At 46.3% G+C, this 20,192-nt stretch overlaps 1 protein-coding gene across 1 annotated transcript; it reads right to left on the reverse strand.

The window, feature by feature from the left end:
* Positions 1 to 1,316: 1,316 nt before the first annotated feature.
* Positions 1,317 to 13,696, reverse strand: stx12l (syntaxin 12, like). The gene is made up of 10 exons (XM_084088474.1): positions 13,610 to 13,696; positions 13,157 to 13,261; positions 12,833 to 12,902; positions 11,364 to 11,463; positions 10,063 to 10,201; positions 9,935 to 9,977; positions 8,160 to 8,256; positions 2,318 to 2,390; positions 2,142 to 2,224; positions 1,317 to 2,050 (listed from the first exon to the last, which is right to left on the reverse strand). Exons 2-10 carry the CDS (start codon positions 13,254 to 13,256, stop codon positions 1,958 to 1,960), a joined length of 798 nt encoding a protein of 265 aa, XP_083944600.1. The 5' UTR covers positions 13,257 to 13,261; positions 13,610 to 13,696; the 3' UTR covers positions 1,317 to 1,957.
* Positions 13,697 to 20,192: the final 6,496 nt, after the last annotated feature.

Consider the following 20,192-nt stretch of genomic DNA (forward strand, 5'->3'; position numbering starts at 1 on the left):
ATTCCTGGAATCTGATGGCTGATATAAATGTTGCTCCAGGACCAATAAGGATCCTTCTTGGTGAAACAATGGTCAGTGATCAAATTAAAATAATTTTACATAAAATTAAGGAAATTTGTGCACTTGTGATGTATCAAACTGAGGCTTGAGCTAAGAAACAATGCAGCGTCTCCAACTCCTACACACTCGCTCTACACACACTTCAGCCGCTGCAATCATAATCAAGACTGTCCCAGAATGCCGCGTGAGGTGTGTGAGGTGTGTGAGCTGTGTGAGGTGTGTGAGCTGTGTGAGGGTCAGTGGTGTTAATCAGTGGAGGACAGCGGGGGTGTTCGGACTTCTGATCATGCATATTATTAATGACGCACAAGAACCACTCGAACATTCTCCAACAGGCTCTTCAGCTCAGCATTACCTCCAGTCATTATTATAATGTGTGATGCTGAGACAGACCTGAGCAGCAGAGCACAACCTTGAGTATTCAGCATCGTGACCTTTGACCCCTGAGGAGCCGCTCACTGATGTTTATTGTGCGCCACCTGCTGGCTGAACAGTTATATGGTGCTTTGCTGTCCTACTTAAATCAGTTTATTCCTAAGAATATAGGACCAAGACATTATTTATTATTTATCATGTAAATAATTTTTTTTTTTTTAATGATTTCTAAAGCTGATGGAGGCCTTGGAAATAAAACCATTACAAGTAAAACCTATATTTGAAGGATATAACCTGCACTACTTTTCAAAAGTGAGATGTTTGAAAGAGTCTCTTCTGCTCTCCAAAGCTGCATTTATTTAATCACAAAAACTGTAAAAATAGTGAAATATTATTCAAGTGTAAATCAGCTGTTTTCTATGTGAATATACAGTAAAGTATAATTTATTCCTGTGATCAAAGCTGATGTTCAGCATCATTACTCCAGTCTTCAGTGTCACATGATCCTTCAGAAATCAGCATAATATGATGATTTGATGATCAAAGAAACATTTATGATTATTATCGATGTTGAAAACAGTTTTGCTGCTTCAGATTTTTGTGGAAAACGTCAAACATTTTATTTTTCAGGATTCTTTGATGAGCAGAAAGTTCAAAAGAACAGCATCTTGGTGAATATTATATATTATATATATATATATATATTTCTGACCCCAAACTTTTCAATGGTCTATTGTATAATTAACAGTTTATTTATTGCGTTTCTACTTTATAATGGCACTTTTGGAGTGTAAAGTCTTAAGCAGGATCATCATCGACATTTCTTTCTCTGATCTACTGAAATACAAATAAGTAGATAAGAAGAGCTGAAGAACAATGTATTAAAACTTATTTGATCTTTATTATACTACCAAGAAATACATTTACTTGTGAGAATCAAAGCACTGTGCATCAAATCATACACAACATTAAAACAGTTTATTTTAGTTCATTTAAAGAAATAAATATTTCTTAAGAGTATGTATTTTGCATAATTTCAGAGAAAAATTTACCAAGACCTGCAACAAAATACAAGTTGTAAAAGGAATTACATTCATGCAAACTGAATTCTTGTTTTAATGCTGTACTGTATTTGCTCCAGATAATTCACAGACAAACATATTATATAGAAACTATTCTCTTACTATCAGTGTTTAACACATGAGTGCAGATTTACACACAATTTACATTTCACACACACACACACACACAGACACACACACACACACACACACACACACACACACACAAACACACACACACACACACACACACAGAGAGACACACACTCACAGATACACTCTCTCTCACACACACACACACACACACACAAACACACACACACACACACACACACACACAGATAGACACACACTCACAGATACACTCTCTCTCTCACACACACATACACACACACACACACACACACACACACACAACACCGGAGCAGGATCCAGTACTTCTGTCAGCTTCAGCTCTCATCTTATCTGATTGCTTGCCAAATGATTATAGCAAAGATGGTTGCCACTAGCGACATGACAAGAGCCAGAATACACATCCTCTTGCGGGATTTTCTCTTAAAAGGAAAAAAAACACAATCATGAACAGTCTCTACCAGCACTGAGACGTTAGCTTCTGTCACAGGTGTGCAGGTGTGACGGTCATACCTGATAGTAAGCGGCGTGTTGGATCTGCTCGGTCCCTCGCTCCACATGCACCTCTGCGCTCTCCACGTTAGCTTCAATGCTATCTGTGCATGATGACATAAGGAAAGCAGGCTTTAACATGTGTGAACGACTGAACCTGTGCAGAAAAATGAAGAGAGAGAACTAGTCTGACCCACCTATCATGTCACCTTGGTCATGGATCATGACTGCGAGATCCTTGAAGATCTGGTTCACATCCATGATGTCTGACTGAATCAAGAGCAGAAGGCGGTTGAGACACTGTACAATAACTCATCACCCAATTACCATTATCAATAAGTGATTAATACAATGTATTAAAGTGTGCGTTAAAATAACACCAGGTTATATCTAACTTAAGCTTGCCCAGACAGCAACATACATAGTGACGGCCCAGATCCGGCCCAAATCTGGAACATGCGGATTCCACGCGTACCAGATGTGGGCCGGGTCTGGGCCGACACTATGTTGCTGTCTGGGTGGGGTCTTCACTTATTTTTAATTTGTAGCTGCTGCTTGGTAAATTGACTAATTTACTATTTTTTTTATTTACAATAGTTGTATGGTAGTTGCTAGATTCTGGATAGTCACTTTTTAAAAAAATAAATAAAAAGTCTCTAAAGGGGTCTGAAAAGTTGCTAAGTTGGTGGTTTATATACCTGTCACAAACTGCTCAGAGACACACAGGTTGAGGATCCAAATGCCGCTGTTTATTGGGGCAATCCAGAATCATAATCCAAAACACAGGCACATTTTCAAAACCATAAGGCAAACAATCCAGATAACAACAGGGTAAAAAAAACACAGGCAAACAGTAAAATCCAGAAAACCAGACAGAAGATCAAAAACCATGACATGGGAAACCAGAGCAATCACTCAGAAATGCAGTGACCCTAACAAGACTTTGCAATGAATGAGAGAAAACATGAGGATACATTGGCAGAGCTGAACAATATAATGAGACACAGCTGAACTTAATCACAACATAAGTCCAAGCAATGGGTAATGGGAATTGAAGTTCATGATGAGATAGAGAGATAGCCCAGGAGTCGAGAGGAGTGCCCTCTGGTGGAGATTATGGACACTCCAACCGGTGGATGAGACATAGCCACACCTTAATGAGAGTATTCCAGACGCTCCTCAAACATTGACAGAAATCCAAGAGGGAGGTGGAGCGGAGGGGGGCCCGAGGGCGAGACGGAGGACCAGGTCCATGGGACTGGTGACTACCAAGGTGGAGCAGATGACCACCACAGCAGAGTAGATGGGACTGCAGATTCCAATAGCCGAGCAGGACACCAGCACAGCAGAGTAGATGACTACCATGGCGGAGCAGGTGGAGGTGGCGACCACTACAGCAGAGTTGGCGGTTGAGAACTCTAGCCTGGTGTCCATGACGGCTGAAGACTCTGGCCTGGCGTCCATAACGGTTGAGAACTCTGGCCTGGCATCCATGACGGCTGAAGACTCTGGCCTGGCATCCATGACGCTTGAAAACTCTGGCCTGGCGTCCATGATGGCTGAAGACTCTGGCCTGGTGTCCATGATGGCTGAAGACTCTGGCCTGGCATCCATAACGGTTGAGAACTCTGGCCTGGCATCCATGACGGCTGAAGACTCTGGCCTGGCATCCATGACGCTTGAAAACTCTGGCCTGGCGTCCATGATGGCTGAAGACTCTGGCCTGGCGTCCATAACGGCTGAAGACTCTGGCCTGGTGTCCATGACGGCTGAAGACTCTGGCCTGGTGTCCATGACGCTTGAAAACTCTGGCCTGGCGTCCATGATGGCTGAAGACTCTGGCCTGGTGTCCATAACGGTTGAGAACTCTGGCCTGGCATCCATGACGGCTGAAGACTCTGGCCTGGCATCCATGACGGTTGCGAACTCTGGCCTGTGTCCATGATGGCTGAAGACTCTGGCCTAGCGTCCATGGCTGAAGACTCTGGCCTGGTGTCCATAACGATTGAGAACTCTGGCCTGGCATCCATGATGGTTGAAAACTCTGGACTGGCGTCCATGATGGCTCAAGACTCTGGTCAGGCTTCCATGAAGGTTGAGAACTCTAGTCTGGCATCCATGACGGCTGAAGACTCTGGCCTGGTGTCCATGACGGCTGAAGACTCTGGCCTGGCATCCATGACAGTTGAGAACTCTGGCCTGGCATCCATGACGGCTGAAGACTCTGACCTGGCATCCATGACAGTTGAGAACTCTGGCCTGGCATCCATGACGGCTGAAGACTCTGACCTGGCATCCATGACAGTTGAGAACTCTGGCCTGGCATCCATGACGGCTGAAGACTATGGCCTGGCATCCATGACAGTTGAGATCTCTGGCCTGGCATCCATGACGGCTGAAGACTGTAGCCTGGCATCCATGACGGCTGAAGACTCTGACCTGGCATCCATGACAGTTGAGATCTCTGGCCTGGCATCCATGACGGCTGAAGACTGTAGCCTGGCATCCATGACGGCTGAAGACTCTGACCTGGCATCCATGACAGTTGAGATCTCTGGCCTGGCATCCATGACAGTTGAGAACTCTGGCCTGGCATCCATGACAGTTGAGATCTCTGGCCTGGCATCCATGACGGCTGAAGACTGTAGCCTGGCATCCATGACGGCTGAAGACTCTGACCTGGCATCCATGATGGCTGAAGACTGTAGCCTGGCATCCATGACGGCTGAAGACTCTGACCTGGCATCCATGACAGTTGAGAACTCTGGCCTGGCATGCATGACGGTTGAGATCTCTGGCCTGGCATCCATGACGGCTGAAGACTGTAGCCTGGCATCCATGACGGCTGAAGACTCTGACCTGGCATCCATGACGGCTGAAGACTGTAGCCTGGCATCCATGACGGCTGAAGACTCTGACCTGGCATCCATGACAGTTGAGAACTCTGGCCTGGCATCCATGACGGTTGAGAACTCTGGCCTGGTGTCCATGACGGCTGAAGACTCTGGCCTGGCATCCATGACAGTTGAGAACTCTGGCCTGGCATCCATGACGGTTGAGAACTCTGGCCTGGCGTCCATGACGGTTGAGAACTCTGGCCTGGCGTCCATGACGGTTGAGAACTCTGGCCTGGCATCCATGACAACTCTGGCCTGGCATCCATGACGGTTGAGAACTCTGGCCTGGCGTCCATGACGGTTGAGAACTCTGGCCTGGCGTCCATGACGGCTGAAGACTCTGGCCTGGTGTCCATGACGGTTGAGAACTCTGGCCTGGCATCCATGATGGTTGAGAACTCTGGCCTGGTATCCATGACGGTTGAGAACTCTGGCCTGGTGTCCATGACGGCTGAAGACTCTGACCTGACGGCTGAAGACTCTGACCTGGCATCCATGACAGTTGAGAACTCTGGCCTGGCATCCATGACGGTTGAGAACTCTGGCCTGGCGTCCATGACGGTTGAGAACTCTGGCCTGGCGTTCATGACGGTTGAGAACTCTGGCCTGGCGTCCATGACGGCTGAAGACTCTGACCTGGCATCCATGACAGTTGAGAACTCTGGCCTGGCATCCATGACGGTTGAGAACTCTGGCCTGGTGTCCATGACGGCTGAAGACTCTGACCTGGCATCCATGACAGTTGAGAACTCTGGCCTGGCATCCATGACGGTTGAGAACTCTGGCCTGGCGTCCATGACGGTTGAGAACTCTGGCCTGGCGTCCATGACGGTTGAGAACTCTGGCCTGGCGTCCATGACGGTTGAGAACTCTGGCCTGGCGTCCATGACGGTTGAGAACTCTGGCCTGGCGTCCATGACGGTTGAGAACTCTGGCCTGGCGTCCATGACGGTTGAGAACTCTGGCCTGGCGTCCATGACGGCTGAGAACTCTGGCCTGGCGTCCATGACGGTTGAGAACTCTGGCCTGGCGTCCATGACGGTTGAGAACTCTGGCCTGGCGTCCATGACGGTTGAGAACTCTGGCCTGGCGTCCATGACGGTTGAGAACTCTGGCCTGGCGTCCATGACGGCTGAAGACTCTGGCCTGGCATCCATGACGGTTGAGAACTCTGGCCTGGCGTCCATGACGGTTGAGAACTCTGGCCTGGCGTCCATGACGGCAGAAGACTCTGGCCTGGTGTCCATGACGGTTGAGAACTCTGGCCTGGCGTCCATGACGGTTGAGAACTCTGGCTTGGCATCGATGACGGTTGAGAACTCTGGCCTGGCATCCATGACGGTTGAGAACTCTGGCCTGGTGTCCATGACGGCAGAAGACTCTGGCCTGGTGTCCATGACGGTTGAGAACTCTGGCCTGGCGTCCATGACGGCAGAAGACTCTGGCCTGGTATCCATGACGGTTGAGAACTCTGGCCTGGCGTCCATGACGGTTGAGAACTCTGGCCTGGCGTCCATGACGGTTGAGAACTCTGGCCTGGCGTCCATGACGGCAGAAGACTCTGGCCTGGCATCCATGACGGTTGAGAACTCTGGCCTGGAGTCCATGACGGTTGAGAACTCTGGCCTGGCGTCCATGACAGTTGAGAACTCTGGCTTGGCATCCATGACAGTTGAGAACTCTGGCTTGACATCGATGACGGTTGAGAACTCTGGCCTGGCATCCATGACAGTTGAGAACTCTGGCTTGACATCGATGACGGTTGAGAACTCTGGCCTGGCATCCATGACGGTTGAGAACTCTGGCCTGGCGTCCATGACGGTTGAGAACTCTGGCCTGGCGTCCATGACGGTTGAGAACTCTGGCCTGGCGTCCATGACGGTTGAGAACTCTGGCCTGGCGTCCATGACGGTTGAGAACTCTGGCCTGGCATCCATGACGGTTGAGAACTCTGGCCTGGCATCCATGACGGTTGAGAACTCTGGCCTGGCATCCATGACGGTTGAGAACTCTGGCTTGGCATCCATGACGGTTGAGAACTCTGGCCTGGTATCCATGATGGTTGAGAACTCTGGCTTGGCATCCATGACGGCTGAGAACTCTGGCTTGGCATCCATGACGGTTGAGATCTCTGGCGTGGCATCACAGATCAACGTAGATTGTAACGGCTTTTTAAATCCATAGCAGACATAATCTGAGAGCAAAGTCTGGGAAGTCAGTGAAATTAGCAGTGTCCAAAAAGTCCAGGATGTGGTCCTTGAGTGAATGAGTTCCTTGGCAAAGGCAGACTAGAGTGACTGCTGGATCCATTTGTGGCAAAGTCTTCTGTCACAAACTGCTCAGAGACACACAGGTTCAGGATCCAAATGCAGCTGTTTATTGGGGCAATCCAGAATCCAAAAGACAGGCAAATGATCAAAACCATAAGGTAGAGATGTTTCAGCAGAATTCATGGTGAAAAACTACCTTGCCCATGATGCAGCACAGAAAATTCCACTAATTAGAGAGTTGAAACAAGCAAAACATGTCAAAAGAGCTCTTTAGCTCCGCCCACTCCCATGAAACAATGCAAATGACGTAATCGAGTCTCCCTACGCTCTCAAAAGTTCACAGTCTTGAATCTTTGTATTTTTCTCAGATTTTCTAATACTTGTTTTGCTTCAAATCAAAGTTTGTAATGTTGTGATTCTCCTCTTAGATAGCTTTTTTAATCCCTATTGGAGAAATTAATGGAAAAAAATACTTCGGGCAATAATCTATACTCGACAGTGATTGGCTATTATAATTTTTTACCAATGGAGGGAAAAGGATCTGGCTATTGATTTTGTGTCCTGTCCTCTTCTCTATTCACTCAGACTAGCCGTATAGAATAGTTTTCCGAACGGTTGTAATTACATTGGCATATCTGACACGATTACAGTAAAGACTAATTCAGTAACATTTTATGGTGTTACAATTACAAACAAGAAATACACATTCTGCGACATGAAATGAATAAATAGGAATACCCATTTTCCAAATAAGTGTTGGGACGCTGTGACGATCCGCCACTGATTTTATACCAGATTAGCTTGAATGCATATGGGTCTTGAAGAATAGATAATTTTGGTATGCTGATGTCATACAGGAAGTGCTCACTCACCTCCAGCTGACGGATATTGGTCTCTCTCTCTTTAATAAGCTCCAGGTCCTCTTCAGTGACAGGCTCCTCATCTGTCTGCATTCGCCACCCTTCATTTCTTTTCAAATAAACATTTCTGCAATCAGATCTCTAAACAGACCCACATTGTTCAGATTTGATTCATATCATCAGCGATAGTTCACCCCAAAAATGTCATCATTTACTCACTTTCATGTCAATCTAAAGAGTGAAAACAAACCTCATTGTTTCTTGCACAAGTTCAAACGTGCTGTTTGATCTTTGTTGCCAAATATCAGAGCCACAAAGAACTAAGTTTGACACAAATCAAATATTTCCCCTTAGTACAGGCCTGTTCACAACTAGGGATGGGAACGACACGGGATTTGGGAAATCGACTGTCGAGGCCCATGTGTCGACTTTTTGTCGGATTGTCTGCCTTTTTTTTCTTTTTTTTTTAAAGAGCAGCAGCAATGCGGAGGGTGGAAAATATTCTACATTGTTGTACTAGTTTATTCTAGTCTCAAAAACATGGCTCTATTGTCAAATTTTGACCATTGAAGCGGTAATAATAAAAACGAGAGAGAGAGTAGGCTAATTTAAAATGTTTATTCAACAGCCTTACAAACACATAAGACGTAGGCTACTTTTTGCCGTTCGGAATTTACAGAAATAAAACGGCCTGTCCATTAGTTAATTAGCTCTGTGCATGTAGCCTAAACAAGATAGTTTTCCGAATGAAAAAAATAACACTCTATATTATCATTATATAACATTAACATGCTTATCAAACGTGAAAATAAGCAACAATTAAAATTGAAAACAGCGTGCCCATTTTTTTTTAAACCACAGAAAAGGAGGCAGCATAATACCATCAACTCAACATAACAAATCAGCAGTGAAAATAAAATATACCAATAGGTATCTTACCATTTAGGCCTAATTTTTGTCGTTTTGCGACATGGCACTAGATAATCAGGCTCAAGAAAAGCCATTAATTCGTGAAAACCTGCCCCCTCGACAAAGCTGACAGGCAGGACATCTTTAGCTACCATGCTAGTCATTAAACCAGTGATCTTCTCTGCGCGGCGACTGTCCAGCTTTCGCTGACGGCATCGGGTGTTTTCTGTCGAGGTGAGCCTGCATCCCTGACGTGGATGTGCGGAACGCATAATCTTTGCTGCACAATTTGCACCTCACTATCTTATCATTAATTTTGATAAAACTCCCCCACACCTTGCTCCTGTTATTTGCCGCTGCCGCCATGTTGACTCTGTCGCCTGTCACACACACACACACACAGGGTCAAGTGGGGTCAACGGTCAAGTGGCGATCCCATTTAGAAAAAATGGTTTTATTTAAAATGTTTTATTTCATTATGGGAAAAGTGGCACTTTATGATGTGTATTTGAATAGGAAATGTAATAAATTAAAAGCCAAAAAAAAAAAAAATATCCCACAAGCCCCGCCCCCTCGACATGTCGACACTCTATTTTTTTTGTCGAGTGGAGCATGTGTCGAATGTCGGTCGTTTTGTCGAGAAAAAGTCCCATCCCTATTCACAACATTATTTTCTAAATGGTTTAAGGTTTTTTCACAGGGCTTTTAGCAACCCAGACAGCAACATAATGTCGGCCCAGATCTATGTTGCTGTCTGGGATGCGGGCGAGTAAATGATGACAGAATTTCCACTTTTGGGTGAAACTCTTCTCACACAGATTTGAACACTACAACAGAGACTCAATGAAGTCATGCCTCAGTGAATATGTTGAACCTACTTTTCAAATGTCACAAGCTGTTCGTCTTGATTGAGCTCATCAACCTGCAAGATTAAAGGCTTTTTTTTACTAAGGTAATGACACATAAAAAAATAAACAGTAGATAAAGATCAAATGTGTGTTATTTTCCTGCAGTCTGGATCCGGCTCGCGCCCGCGCCACGGACTCGCGCTCCCTCTCGGCGGCTCGGCGCTGAACCACCTGGAAGTTGTTGAGCGCGGCGGAGAAGTCGTTCATCAGACGGTCCTTCTGGATCCGCTGCTGGCGCTGTGAGAAGACTACCGTTAGCATGAGCACGTGGGGTCGAGCGGATTTATCCGAGTGTGGGATAAATTCCCTAGATATGATATCTCTTATTTATTACACGGCTCTGTGGAATACTTGATTCTGATTGGTCAATTGCTCCATCCAGCGGTATATTATTCCTCGATAACAACCGCTGAGAACAGAAACACAGGCTCATCCGAGTCACTGAAGTCAGCAGTGCTATACGCTCGCTAGGAATGGTTTTTCTTTGTGGAAGTTTTGCATTTGGTGAGCTAATAAAGTATTAAAACTCAGTCAAATCAATATTTTGTGTACCGTTATTTAATTATGCCATCCAGTATCATGGACTCGCTCTCTCTTGTTTCATACAAACGCAGAGGCGGCCATTTTGTGACTATTGTTTTGTAAACTGTTGGATTATAAGATACAAACAGGTACGATTTTAAAACATTTAAATTTTAAATCAATATATCTTATCCCCATCATTATTAATGTGGTGAAATGCTGTGTAATAAGTGTTATGACTGTAAACCGTATCTTTTAAAGGAATAGTTCACTTTAAAATGAAAATTCTGTCATCATATACTCACCCTCATGTTGTTTCAAACCTGTATGAATTTCTTTCTTCTGCTGAACACAAAGGAAGATATTTAGAAGAATGTCAGTAACCAGACAGTTTCTGGGTCCCATTGACTTCCATAGTATATATTTTTTCCTACTATGGAAGTCAAAGGGACCCAGAAACTGTCTGGTTACTGACATTCTTCTAAATATCTTCCTTTCTGTTCAGCAGAAGAAAGAAATTGATGACAGAATTTTCATTTTAAAGTGAACTATTCCTTTAAATGTCCATCTAGTTTGATCTTGCCGCTGAAACTGCTCTCTCCGCTGAAGCTTTGCGTTTAAAGAGCTAATAAAATATTTCAACTCAGATGAATATTTTGTGTCTAATTGTTCACTTATGTGGCAAGTAGCCGTGTAATAAGTGGGATAATGTACATCCAGCCGGTTGTTCTCTGAGAATAAACCCCTTCAGGCTGATGAAGACCCCTCCGCCTCGCATCCTCATCACCCTGACGGGGGTTATTCTCAGAGAACAACCGGCTGGATGTACATTAGCCCTTATATGCTGATATGATATGAGCGAGAGCAGTCTACTCACCTGTTCGGAAGGGGACCGGGGCTGCGGCTGAGAGCCCAGCTCTTTCAGGTGTCTGTTGGTCTCTTTTGCTAACTGGTTTGTGTAGTGCTGCATTTGCTGGCTGTGTGCAACAATACAGAGATTTAAACCACCAGTGATTGTTATCATTTATTACACTCTCTTCCCTTGTGTTTAAAAGACGTCTAATAGCCGTCCAAACACAGCCCTGACGTCTAGGCTAAAACAAGGCAAAATTTGGGCCGTCAGTGGAAATTTAATAGACTTCTAACCAGAGCCCAAGAATAGACTAGTCATCAATTAGATGATGATATGAGGGAAGAAATGAAACCAAACACCTTGTTATCTCTGTTGACTTAGCTTATATAATGGAATATCATGCATCTCGCAAGTTATTTTGGCAAAAACGACATGTAACCAAATTCAAGATTATTTTGGCTAAGAGTGGGTTACTCACAGCCGGACTATATCGGGTCTATAGTTACACTAGACGGTGAAATGATGACTATTGCTTGAATTCATCTGAGACCAAAATGAGCTGAAATAGTGTGCCTGGGAACTTCTATACTCAGGGATGGGCAGTTTTTCAGATGCAGCAGTTCTCCAAGGGGAAAAACTGCGTTATGCAGTCAGTCTTGATAGTTAAGCGGTTGTTGTTTTTATCAAGTAGCTAGTCAAACGTGTTTAAGCATTACTGCTTGTTAAGACTGACTGATATGACGATATATATCATGGAATTGATTAAACTTTTTACATATTGTTTATATCGCTGTATGCAAATATATCCATGTAGCTTTTAGTGGACAGAAGTTGGTAATGAACTTCTGGAAACATGGACGAATGAGTAATAAAAAGTGGGGAGTGATGTTAAAAACAGTTATTAAAAGTGCAATTTGCCGCAAAGGAGAACTCATATTTAGTATTCGAACACTGACAAGCGGCTAAACGGTCAAATACACACAATCAGTTTGTTTTAATCTGAGTATTCATGTAAACACAGTCAGTTTATGTCTTGAGTGAAGGGAAACAGATGTGTATCAGTATATTGGGTCTGTGCATAAGCTCTTAAAGCGCCAGAGGGTTTATTTAAATAATTTGTTTGGTATTTTATTTTGATTCATTTCATATTTTTATTTTAAATAAATATTCATGTATTTATGCTCATCTCTGGATATACTCTGGATATACTCTACATTCATTCACGTTGTGATTGATTTTTAACAGTTCACATTAAATGTTTGTTTTTTTTCTGCTAAAGTTAACACTTCTGAAGAAGAATTTGAACAAGTATTAAATGCTATTAGTATTAGCAATTTCACTTTGGGTAAAGTATTTATTTCAGTATACTGAGTGCCTTTTGCTCCGAGTGTGGGATAAATTCCCTACATAATATACAGTATATAATATCTCTTATATAACAATATAATATGAGTGAGAGCAGCCTAGTCAGTGATGGAGGACACCGGACTCACAGTCTGTCCTGAAGTTCCGGTGTGTCCGGTCTGGTACCCAGTTGGAACAGCATGCTCTTGATTTGGCCAGCTATGCACAGAAAACACACATAGTGAGACATTATAACACTGCATTATGGGAAAAGACTGCAGAAATATGCTATTACAACCCAGACAGCAACATAGTGTCGCCCCAGATCCGGCCCACATCTGGTACGCGTGGAATCCACATGTCCCTCCCAGATGTGGCCCGGATCTGGGCTGACACTATGTTGCTGTCTGGGAATTGAGTTTTATTAGAACATTTACGACAAACGTAATCTTCTCTGTAAGTGAAATACTCACTGTTCTGTGTGATTTTCTGGATGTTTGAGCTGCATGTTTGAGTGAGATTGTTGAAATCTCTCGGCTGTGAGTGACAGCTGTCAATCATTCCGTAAGACATGATGACTGAAAACAACACAGCTGTTTGCATCAGATGCCATCCAGTTGATGATATAAATGTGCTTTGCCATTTTCGCAACATTATAACGGACAATTGTATTATAGGTTGCATGCTTTCTGATATTAAAATATTGAAAAAAAAACGTAAATCATTAAGGCTGAGAACATCTGAAAATACTGCGCATGCAATGCAATAAGACATTTCATATGGGTTCGGGCTGAACAGGCCTTTCGCCATGATCAAATATTTACTATTTTTAATATTATATGTCATCATATATAATACAGTACTTGCAATAATGTCAACATAGCGAACAGTTTAAAAAAGAAAGCGTGAGAGAATGAATCGCGTACCTGTGATGCTCGGATGCGGGAACGCGCTGCTCTCTCATAGAAATACAGCAAACGCTAGAATGGCGAACACAAACACATGAACGTACAGTGAGTGGGCGGGGCTTATCGGGAAGTTTCGACGGGTCTTAATAATAATTCTTGTATATTAGTTTATTCGCTTTGTTTAATATCTATTAAAGTTGTCAGACCGTAAAAATAATGTCTATAACCTTGCTGAAGCAGAAAAGGCGCACCGTTGTCATGTGTTCTTTGTTCCCTTTCTCAGCGCTTATCAAGGAGGACCAATCACAGGCGTTTGTGAATTCTGGAAAGGCCATTGTATTTAATAATTGTATAGAGTTTTCTAGGTCATATTTCCGTTTATATGTCAGTTACCAATCTTTGGTGGAAAAATAAACCTTAAAGATTACCCGTTTCGAGCACAAAATGTCTCTAACAAGCACAAACATCAGTGTGTGTGAACGAAGGACTGTGTTTTGAGCCACCGCGCGCCATCTTGAGGATTTATATGGTTTTGTTTCTGTTTGAAGTCACTTTTCTCCTCTAGAATGAAGGATGAATTTGACTCTGTCTCCTCTTTTCTCATGTATGCCCACATAAAGGGCCACTTGATTTTTTTTTATTTATTTTTTTAGCGATCTGCACTAATAAACAGCCGCAAATAATAGGCCTTACTTAATATACTATTTAAGTTGTGTTTTAATAGTGAGTGCCTGCTGTGTTTCTAGCTCTGGCAGAGTCAGGTCTCATGACTTTCACAGGATAATAATCTCTCTTGATCACATGACAGCAGTTACACTGAGTCTCTCTCACACACACACGTGCTTATTGCTAAACTAAAGATTAGACTGTGAAAGAAGAAAATAATAAAGCGCATGTCTTGAATAAAATCAGAAGGTAATAACGACAGTTGGACATGTGTATAACATGTTCTGTTGTTATGTATTATTATTAGTTTATGGTATATTCAATTATTCTCACTCTAAGAAGGTTAACACAGCTCTTATTTCCTTCCTTCTCTATCATCAAGATTATCACTGTGATATAAATATAAAATGTGCAATAAATATGATTAATTTACATGAATGTGATTGAATGTAAATGTAATATATAACAGTCAAGTCCAGTCACCTTTACATAGCGCTTTATACAACAGAAATACTTTCAAATCAGCTTGACAATATTTAATAAAGACAGAATAAAGACTTTAATGTTAAACTGTTTTAAGGATGTAGGCCACTGTTGTAATCTGTTAATATCTATAATATTACAGCTGATAATATTATACCTAAAGTGTGATATCATTCTTCACTATGGGTTGTAACTGTTTTTTCCTCGCATAATTTACTTTATTTGAAAGAGATTTAATGTAATATTTAATATCGCCACTGGAGGGCGAGCGAACATCAGCTCCTGTTTACAGGACAAACTCTTTCTTTAAAATACTGTAATAACATAAGTGTTAGAAACTAAAATAATATACTATTGCATATATACATATACATATATATATATATATATATATATTTGTTCCCTGGAATTGATTCGCTGACAATGACTTATTATCTGGAAATGCCTATTTAAATGTGTCTGTGTTTCTCTCTCTCTCTCTCTCTCTCTCTCTCTCTCTCTCTCTCTCTCTCTCATCTGAGAGCCAATCAGAATCAGAATGCAAATTACACACATTACCAAGATTATTTTAATGTTTTTTAAAAGGAAGTCTCATATGCTAAACCAAGCTTTTAAAATAAAAAAATACAGTAAAAAATAGTGAAATATTATTCCAGTGTAAATCAGCTGTTTTCTATGTGAATATACAGTAAAGTGTAATTTATTTCTGTGATCAAAGCTGATGTTCAGCATCATTACTCCAGTCTTCAGTGTCACATGATCCTCAGAAATCAGCATAATATGATGATTGGATGATCAAGAAACATTTATGATTATTATCAATGTTGAACCATTTTTTTACGTTTTTTTTTTTTACGACCAATCTCACAATTTAACGCATCCTTGCTGAAAAAAATAATATATATATTTTAAAAACCTATTTTGAACAGAACTGGATAATTTTATCTTGAGATGACACACTGCTACGCATAACGTTTAAAACCCTTTTGCGCTCTTCAAAAGAAAGCTCTTCATAGACAGACAATGAGCAGAGGAGCGTTAAATAATGTGTTAATGGAGGTTCAGAGGATAATAAATGTATTATTATTGTTAATCTTTTATGATCAGGTCATTTAAACAGTCTGGCGAGCGCTTGCCTCTGTTTGTTTCTCACTGAGGTCAAAGGTCATAGTGCATTCCCACTTTTCCTCATTGTGTCATTCATTGATAAAACATCTCTCCTCAGTTACCATCTCTCTCTCTCTCTTATCATTCCAGGTCGTTCATCACCTCTCTTTCTCTTTCAAAGTTCCTTCCTCTGTCATCAATACGACCTTAGCATCTCCCGTTTGACCTCTGACCCCTCTCCCTCTCCCTGTCCTTCCTCAGACATTCGTCCGCGTTGATCAAACCTCTCACAGAGAGTCTCATACATGCGCGTCACTCGAGATTGGCCACACCGGACATTGACTAACTTCATTGGGAAAGATGGTGTGTGGAAAGTACCCTGAAGAGCTCATAAATCCCAGTGAGTGTGTGCAGGATTCCTTGTGGGATTGCTATAAAGAATCCGCACTTATATTCCTGATCTACCTGTTCTTGTAAATGCCTCTTACAAAACACAGACACTTGGGCAAGAGAGTGTTTTCCGAGACAGTGTAAATGTCTTTAAGTGACTCAGTGAGAAGGCGTCCCATGTTCAGAAGACCCACGCTGGCTCCAGAACCGTGCTCAGATGACCCACGCTGGCTCCAGAACCGTGCTCAGATGACCCACGCTGGCTCCAGAACCGTGCTCAGATGACCCACGCTGGCTCCAGAACCGTGCTCAGATGACCCACGCTGGCTCCAGAACCGTGCTCAGATGACCCACGCTGGCTCCAGAACCGTGCTCAGATGACCCACGCTGGCTCCAGATGACCCACTCTGGCTTCAGAATCGTGTTCAAATGACCCACGCTGGCTCCAGAACCGTGCTCAGATGACCCACGCTGGCTCCAGAACCGTGCTCAGATGACCCACGCTGGCTCCAGAACCGTGCTCAGATGACCCACGCTGGCTCCAGAACCGTGCTCAGATGACCCACGCTGGCTCCAGATGACCCACGCTGGCTCCAGAACCGTGCTCAGATGACCCACGCTGGCTCCAGAACCGTGTTCAGATGACCCACGCTGGCTCCAGAACCGTGCTCAGATGACCCACGCTGGCTCCAGAACCGTGCTCAGATGACCCACGCTGGCTCCAGAACCGTGCTCAGATGACCCACGCTGGCTCCAGAACCGTGCTCAGATGACCCACGCTGGCTCCAGAACCGTGCTCAGATGACCCACGCTGGCTCCAGATGACCCACTCTGGCTTCAGAATCGTGTTCAAATGACCCACGCTGGCTCCAGAACCGTGCTCAGATGACCCACGCTGGCTCCAGAACCGTGCTCAGATGACCCACGCTGGCTCCAGAACCGTGCTCAGATGACCCACGCTGGCTCCAGAACCGTGCTCAGATGACCCACGCTGGCTCCAGATGACCCACGCTGGCTCCAGAACCGTGCTCAGATGACCCACGCTGGCTCCAGAACCGTGTTCAGATGACCCACGCTGGCTCCAGAACCGTGCTCAGATGACCCACGCTGGCTCCAGAACCGTGCTCAGATGACCCACGCTGGCTCCAGATGACCCACGCTGGCTCCAGAACCGTGTTCAGATGACCCACGCTGGCTCCAGAACCGTGCTCAGATGACCCACGCTGGCTCCAGAACCGTGCTCAGATGACCCACGCTGGCTCCAGAACCGTGCTCAGATGACCCACGCTGGCTCCAGATGACCCACGCAGGCTCCAGAACCGTGTCCAGATGACCCACGCTGGCTCCAGAACCGTGTTCAGATGACCCACGCTGGCTCCAGAACCGTGCTCAGATGACCCACGCTGGCTCCAGAACCGTGCTCAGATGACCCACGCTGGCTCCAGAACCGTGTTCAGATGACCCACGCTGGCTCCAGAACCGTGCTCAGATGACCCACGCTGGCTCCAGAACCGTGCTCAGATGACCCACGCTGGCTCCAGATGACCCACGCAGGCTCCAGAACCGTGTCCAGATGACCCACGCTGGCTCCAGAACCGTGTTCAGATGACCCACGCTGGCTCCAGAACCGTGCTCAGATGACCCACGCTGGCTCCAGAACCGTGCTCAGATGACCCACGCTGGCTCCAGAACCGTGCTCAGATGACCCACGTTGGCTCCAGAACCGTGCTCAGATGACCCACGCTGGCTCCAGATGACCCACGCTGGCTCCAGAACCGTGCTCAGATGACCCACGCTGGCTCCAGAACCGTGCTCAGATGACCCACGCTGGCTCCAGAACCGTGCTCAGATGACCCACGCTGGCTCCAGATGACCCACGCTGGCTCCAGAACCGTGTTCAGATGACCCACGCTGGCTCCAGAACCGCGCTGGCTCCAGAACCGTGTTCAGATGACCCACGCTGGCTCCAGAACCGTGCTCAGATGACCCACGCTGGCTCCAGAACCGTGCTCAGATGACCCACGCTGGCTCCAGATGACCCACGCTGGCTCCAGAACCGTGTTCAGATGACCCACGCTGGCTCCAGAACCGCGCTGGCTCCAGAACCGTGTTCAGATGACCCACGCTGGCTCCAGAACCGTGCTCAGATGACCCACGCTGGCTCCAGAACCGTGCTCAGATGACCCACGCTGGCTCCAGAACCGTGCTCAGATGACCCACGCTGGCTCCAGAACCGTGTTCAGATGACCCACGCTGGCTCCAGAACCGTGCTCAGATGACCCACGCTGGCTCCAGAACCGTGCTCAGATGACCCACGCTGGCTCCAGATGACCCACGCTGGCTCCAGAACCGTGTTCAGATGACCCACGCTGGCTCCAGAACCGTGTCCAGATGACCCACGCTGGCTCCAGAACCGTGTCCAGATGACCCACGCAGGCTCCAGAACCGTGTCCAGATGACCCACGCTGGCTCCAGAACCGTGTTCAGATGACCCACGCTGGCTCCAGAACCGTGCTCAGATGACCCACGCTGGCTCCAGAACCGTGCTCAGATGACCCACGCTGGCTCCAGAACCGTGCTCAGATGACCCACGCTGGCTCCAGATGACCCACGCTGGCTCCAGAACCGTGTTCAGATGACCCACGCTGGCTCCAGAACCGCGCTGGCTCCAGAACCGTGTTCAGATGACCCACGCTGGCTCCAGAACCGTGCTCAGATGACCCACGCTGGCTCCAGAACCGTGCTCAGATGACCCACGCTGGCTCCAGAACCGTGCTCAGATGACCCACGCTGGCTCCAGAACCGTGCTCAGATGACCCACGCTGGCTCCAGAACCGTGCCCAGATGACCCACGCTGGCTCCAGAACCGTGCTCAGATGACCCACGCTGGCTCCAGAACCGTGCTCAGATGACCCACGCTGGCTCCAGAACCGTGTTCAGATGACCCACGCTGGCTCCAGATGACCCACGCTGGCTCCAGAACCGTGCTCAGATGACCCACGCTGGCTCCAGAACCATGCTCAGATGACCCACGCTGGCTCCAGAACCGTGCTCAGATGACCCACGCTGGCTCCAGAACCGTGTTCAGATGACCCACGCTGGCTCCAGATGACCCACGCTGGCTCCAGAACTGTGCTCAGATGACCCACGCTGGCTCCAGAACCGTGTTCAGATGACCCACGCTGGCTCCAGATGACCCACGCTGGCTCCAGAACCGTGCTCAGATGACCCACGCTGGCTCCAGAACCGTGTTCAGATGACCCACGCTGGCTCCAGAACCGTGCTCAGATGACCCACGCTGGCTCCAGAACCGTGCTCAGATGACCCACGCTGGCTCCAGATGACCCACGCTGGCTCCAGAACCGTGTTCAGATGACCCACGCTGGCTCCAGAACCGTGTTCAGATGACCCACGCTGGCTCCAGAACCGTGTCCAGATGACCCACGCTGGCTCCAGAACCGTGTCCAGATGACCCACGCTGGCTCCAGAACCGTGTTCAGATGACCCACGCTGGCTCCAGATGACCCACGCTGGCTCCAGAACCGTGCTCAGATGACCCACGCTGGCTCCAGAACCGTGCTCAGATGACCCACGCTGGCTCCAGATGACCCACGCTGGCTCCAGAACCGTGCTCAGATGACCCACGCTGGCTCCAGATGACCCACGCTGGCTCCAGAACCGTGTTCAGATGACCCACGCTGGCTCCAGAACCGTGTTCAGATGACCCACGCTGGCTCCAGAACCGTGTCCAGATGACCCACGCTGGCTCCAGAACCGTGTCCAGATGACCCACGCTGGCTCCAGAACCGTGTTCAGATGACCCACGCTGGCTCCAGATGACCCACGCTGGCTCCAGAACCGTGCTCAGATGACCCACGCTGGCTCCAGAACCGTGCTCAGATGACCCACGCTGGCTCCAGAACCGTGCTCAGATGACCCACGCTGGCTCCAGAAC

This window comes from Abramis brama (assembly GCF_963993115.1).
Source record: "Abramis brama genome assembly, chromosome: 17".
NCBI classification, from domain to species: Eukaryota; Metazoa; Chordata; class Actinopteri; order Cypriniformes; family Leuciscidae; genus Abramis; species Abramis brama.

Coding starts and splice junctions, on each gene's coding strand:
- stx12l (XM_084088474.1), bottom strand. CDS start 13,256: ATGTCTTACGGAATGATTGACAGCTGTCACTCACAGCCGAGAGATTTC. Junction 10,202..11,363: donor CCCGGTCCCCTTCCGAACAG/GTGAGTAGACTG, acceptor GTCTTCTCACAG/CGCCAGCAGCGGATCCAGAA. Junction 8,257..9,934: donor CAGCTTGTGACATTTGAAAA/GTAGGTTCAACA, acceptor TTATTTGAAAAG/AAATGAAGGGTGGCGAATGC.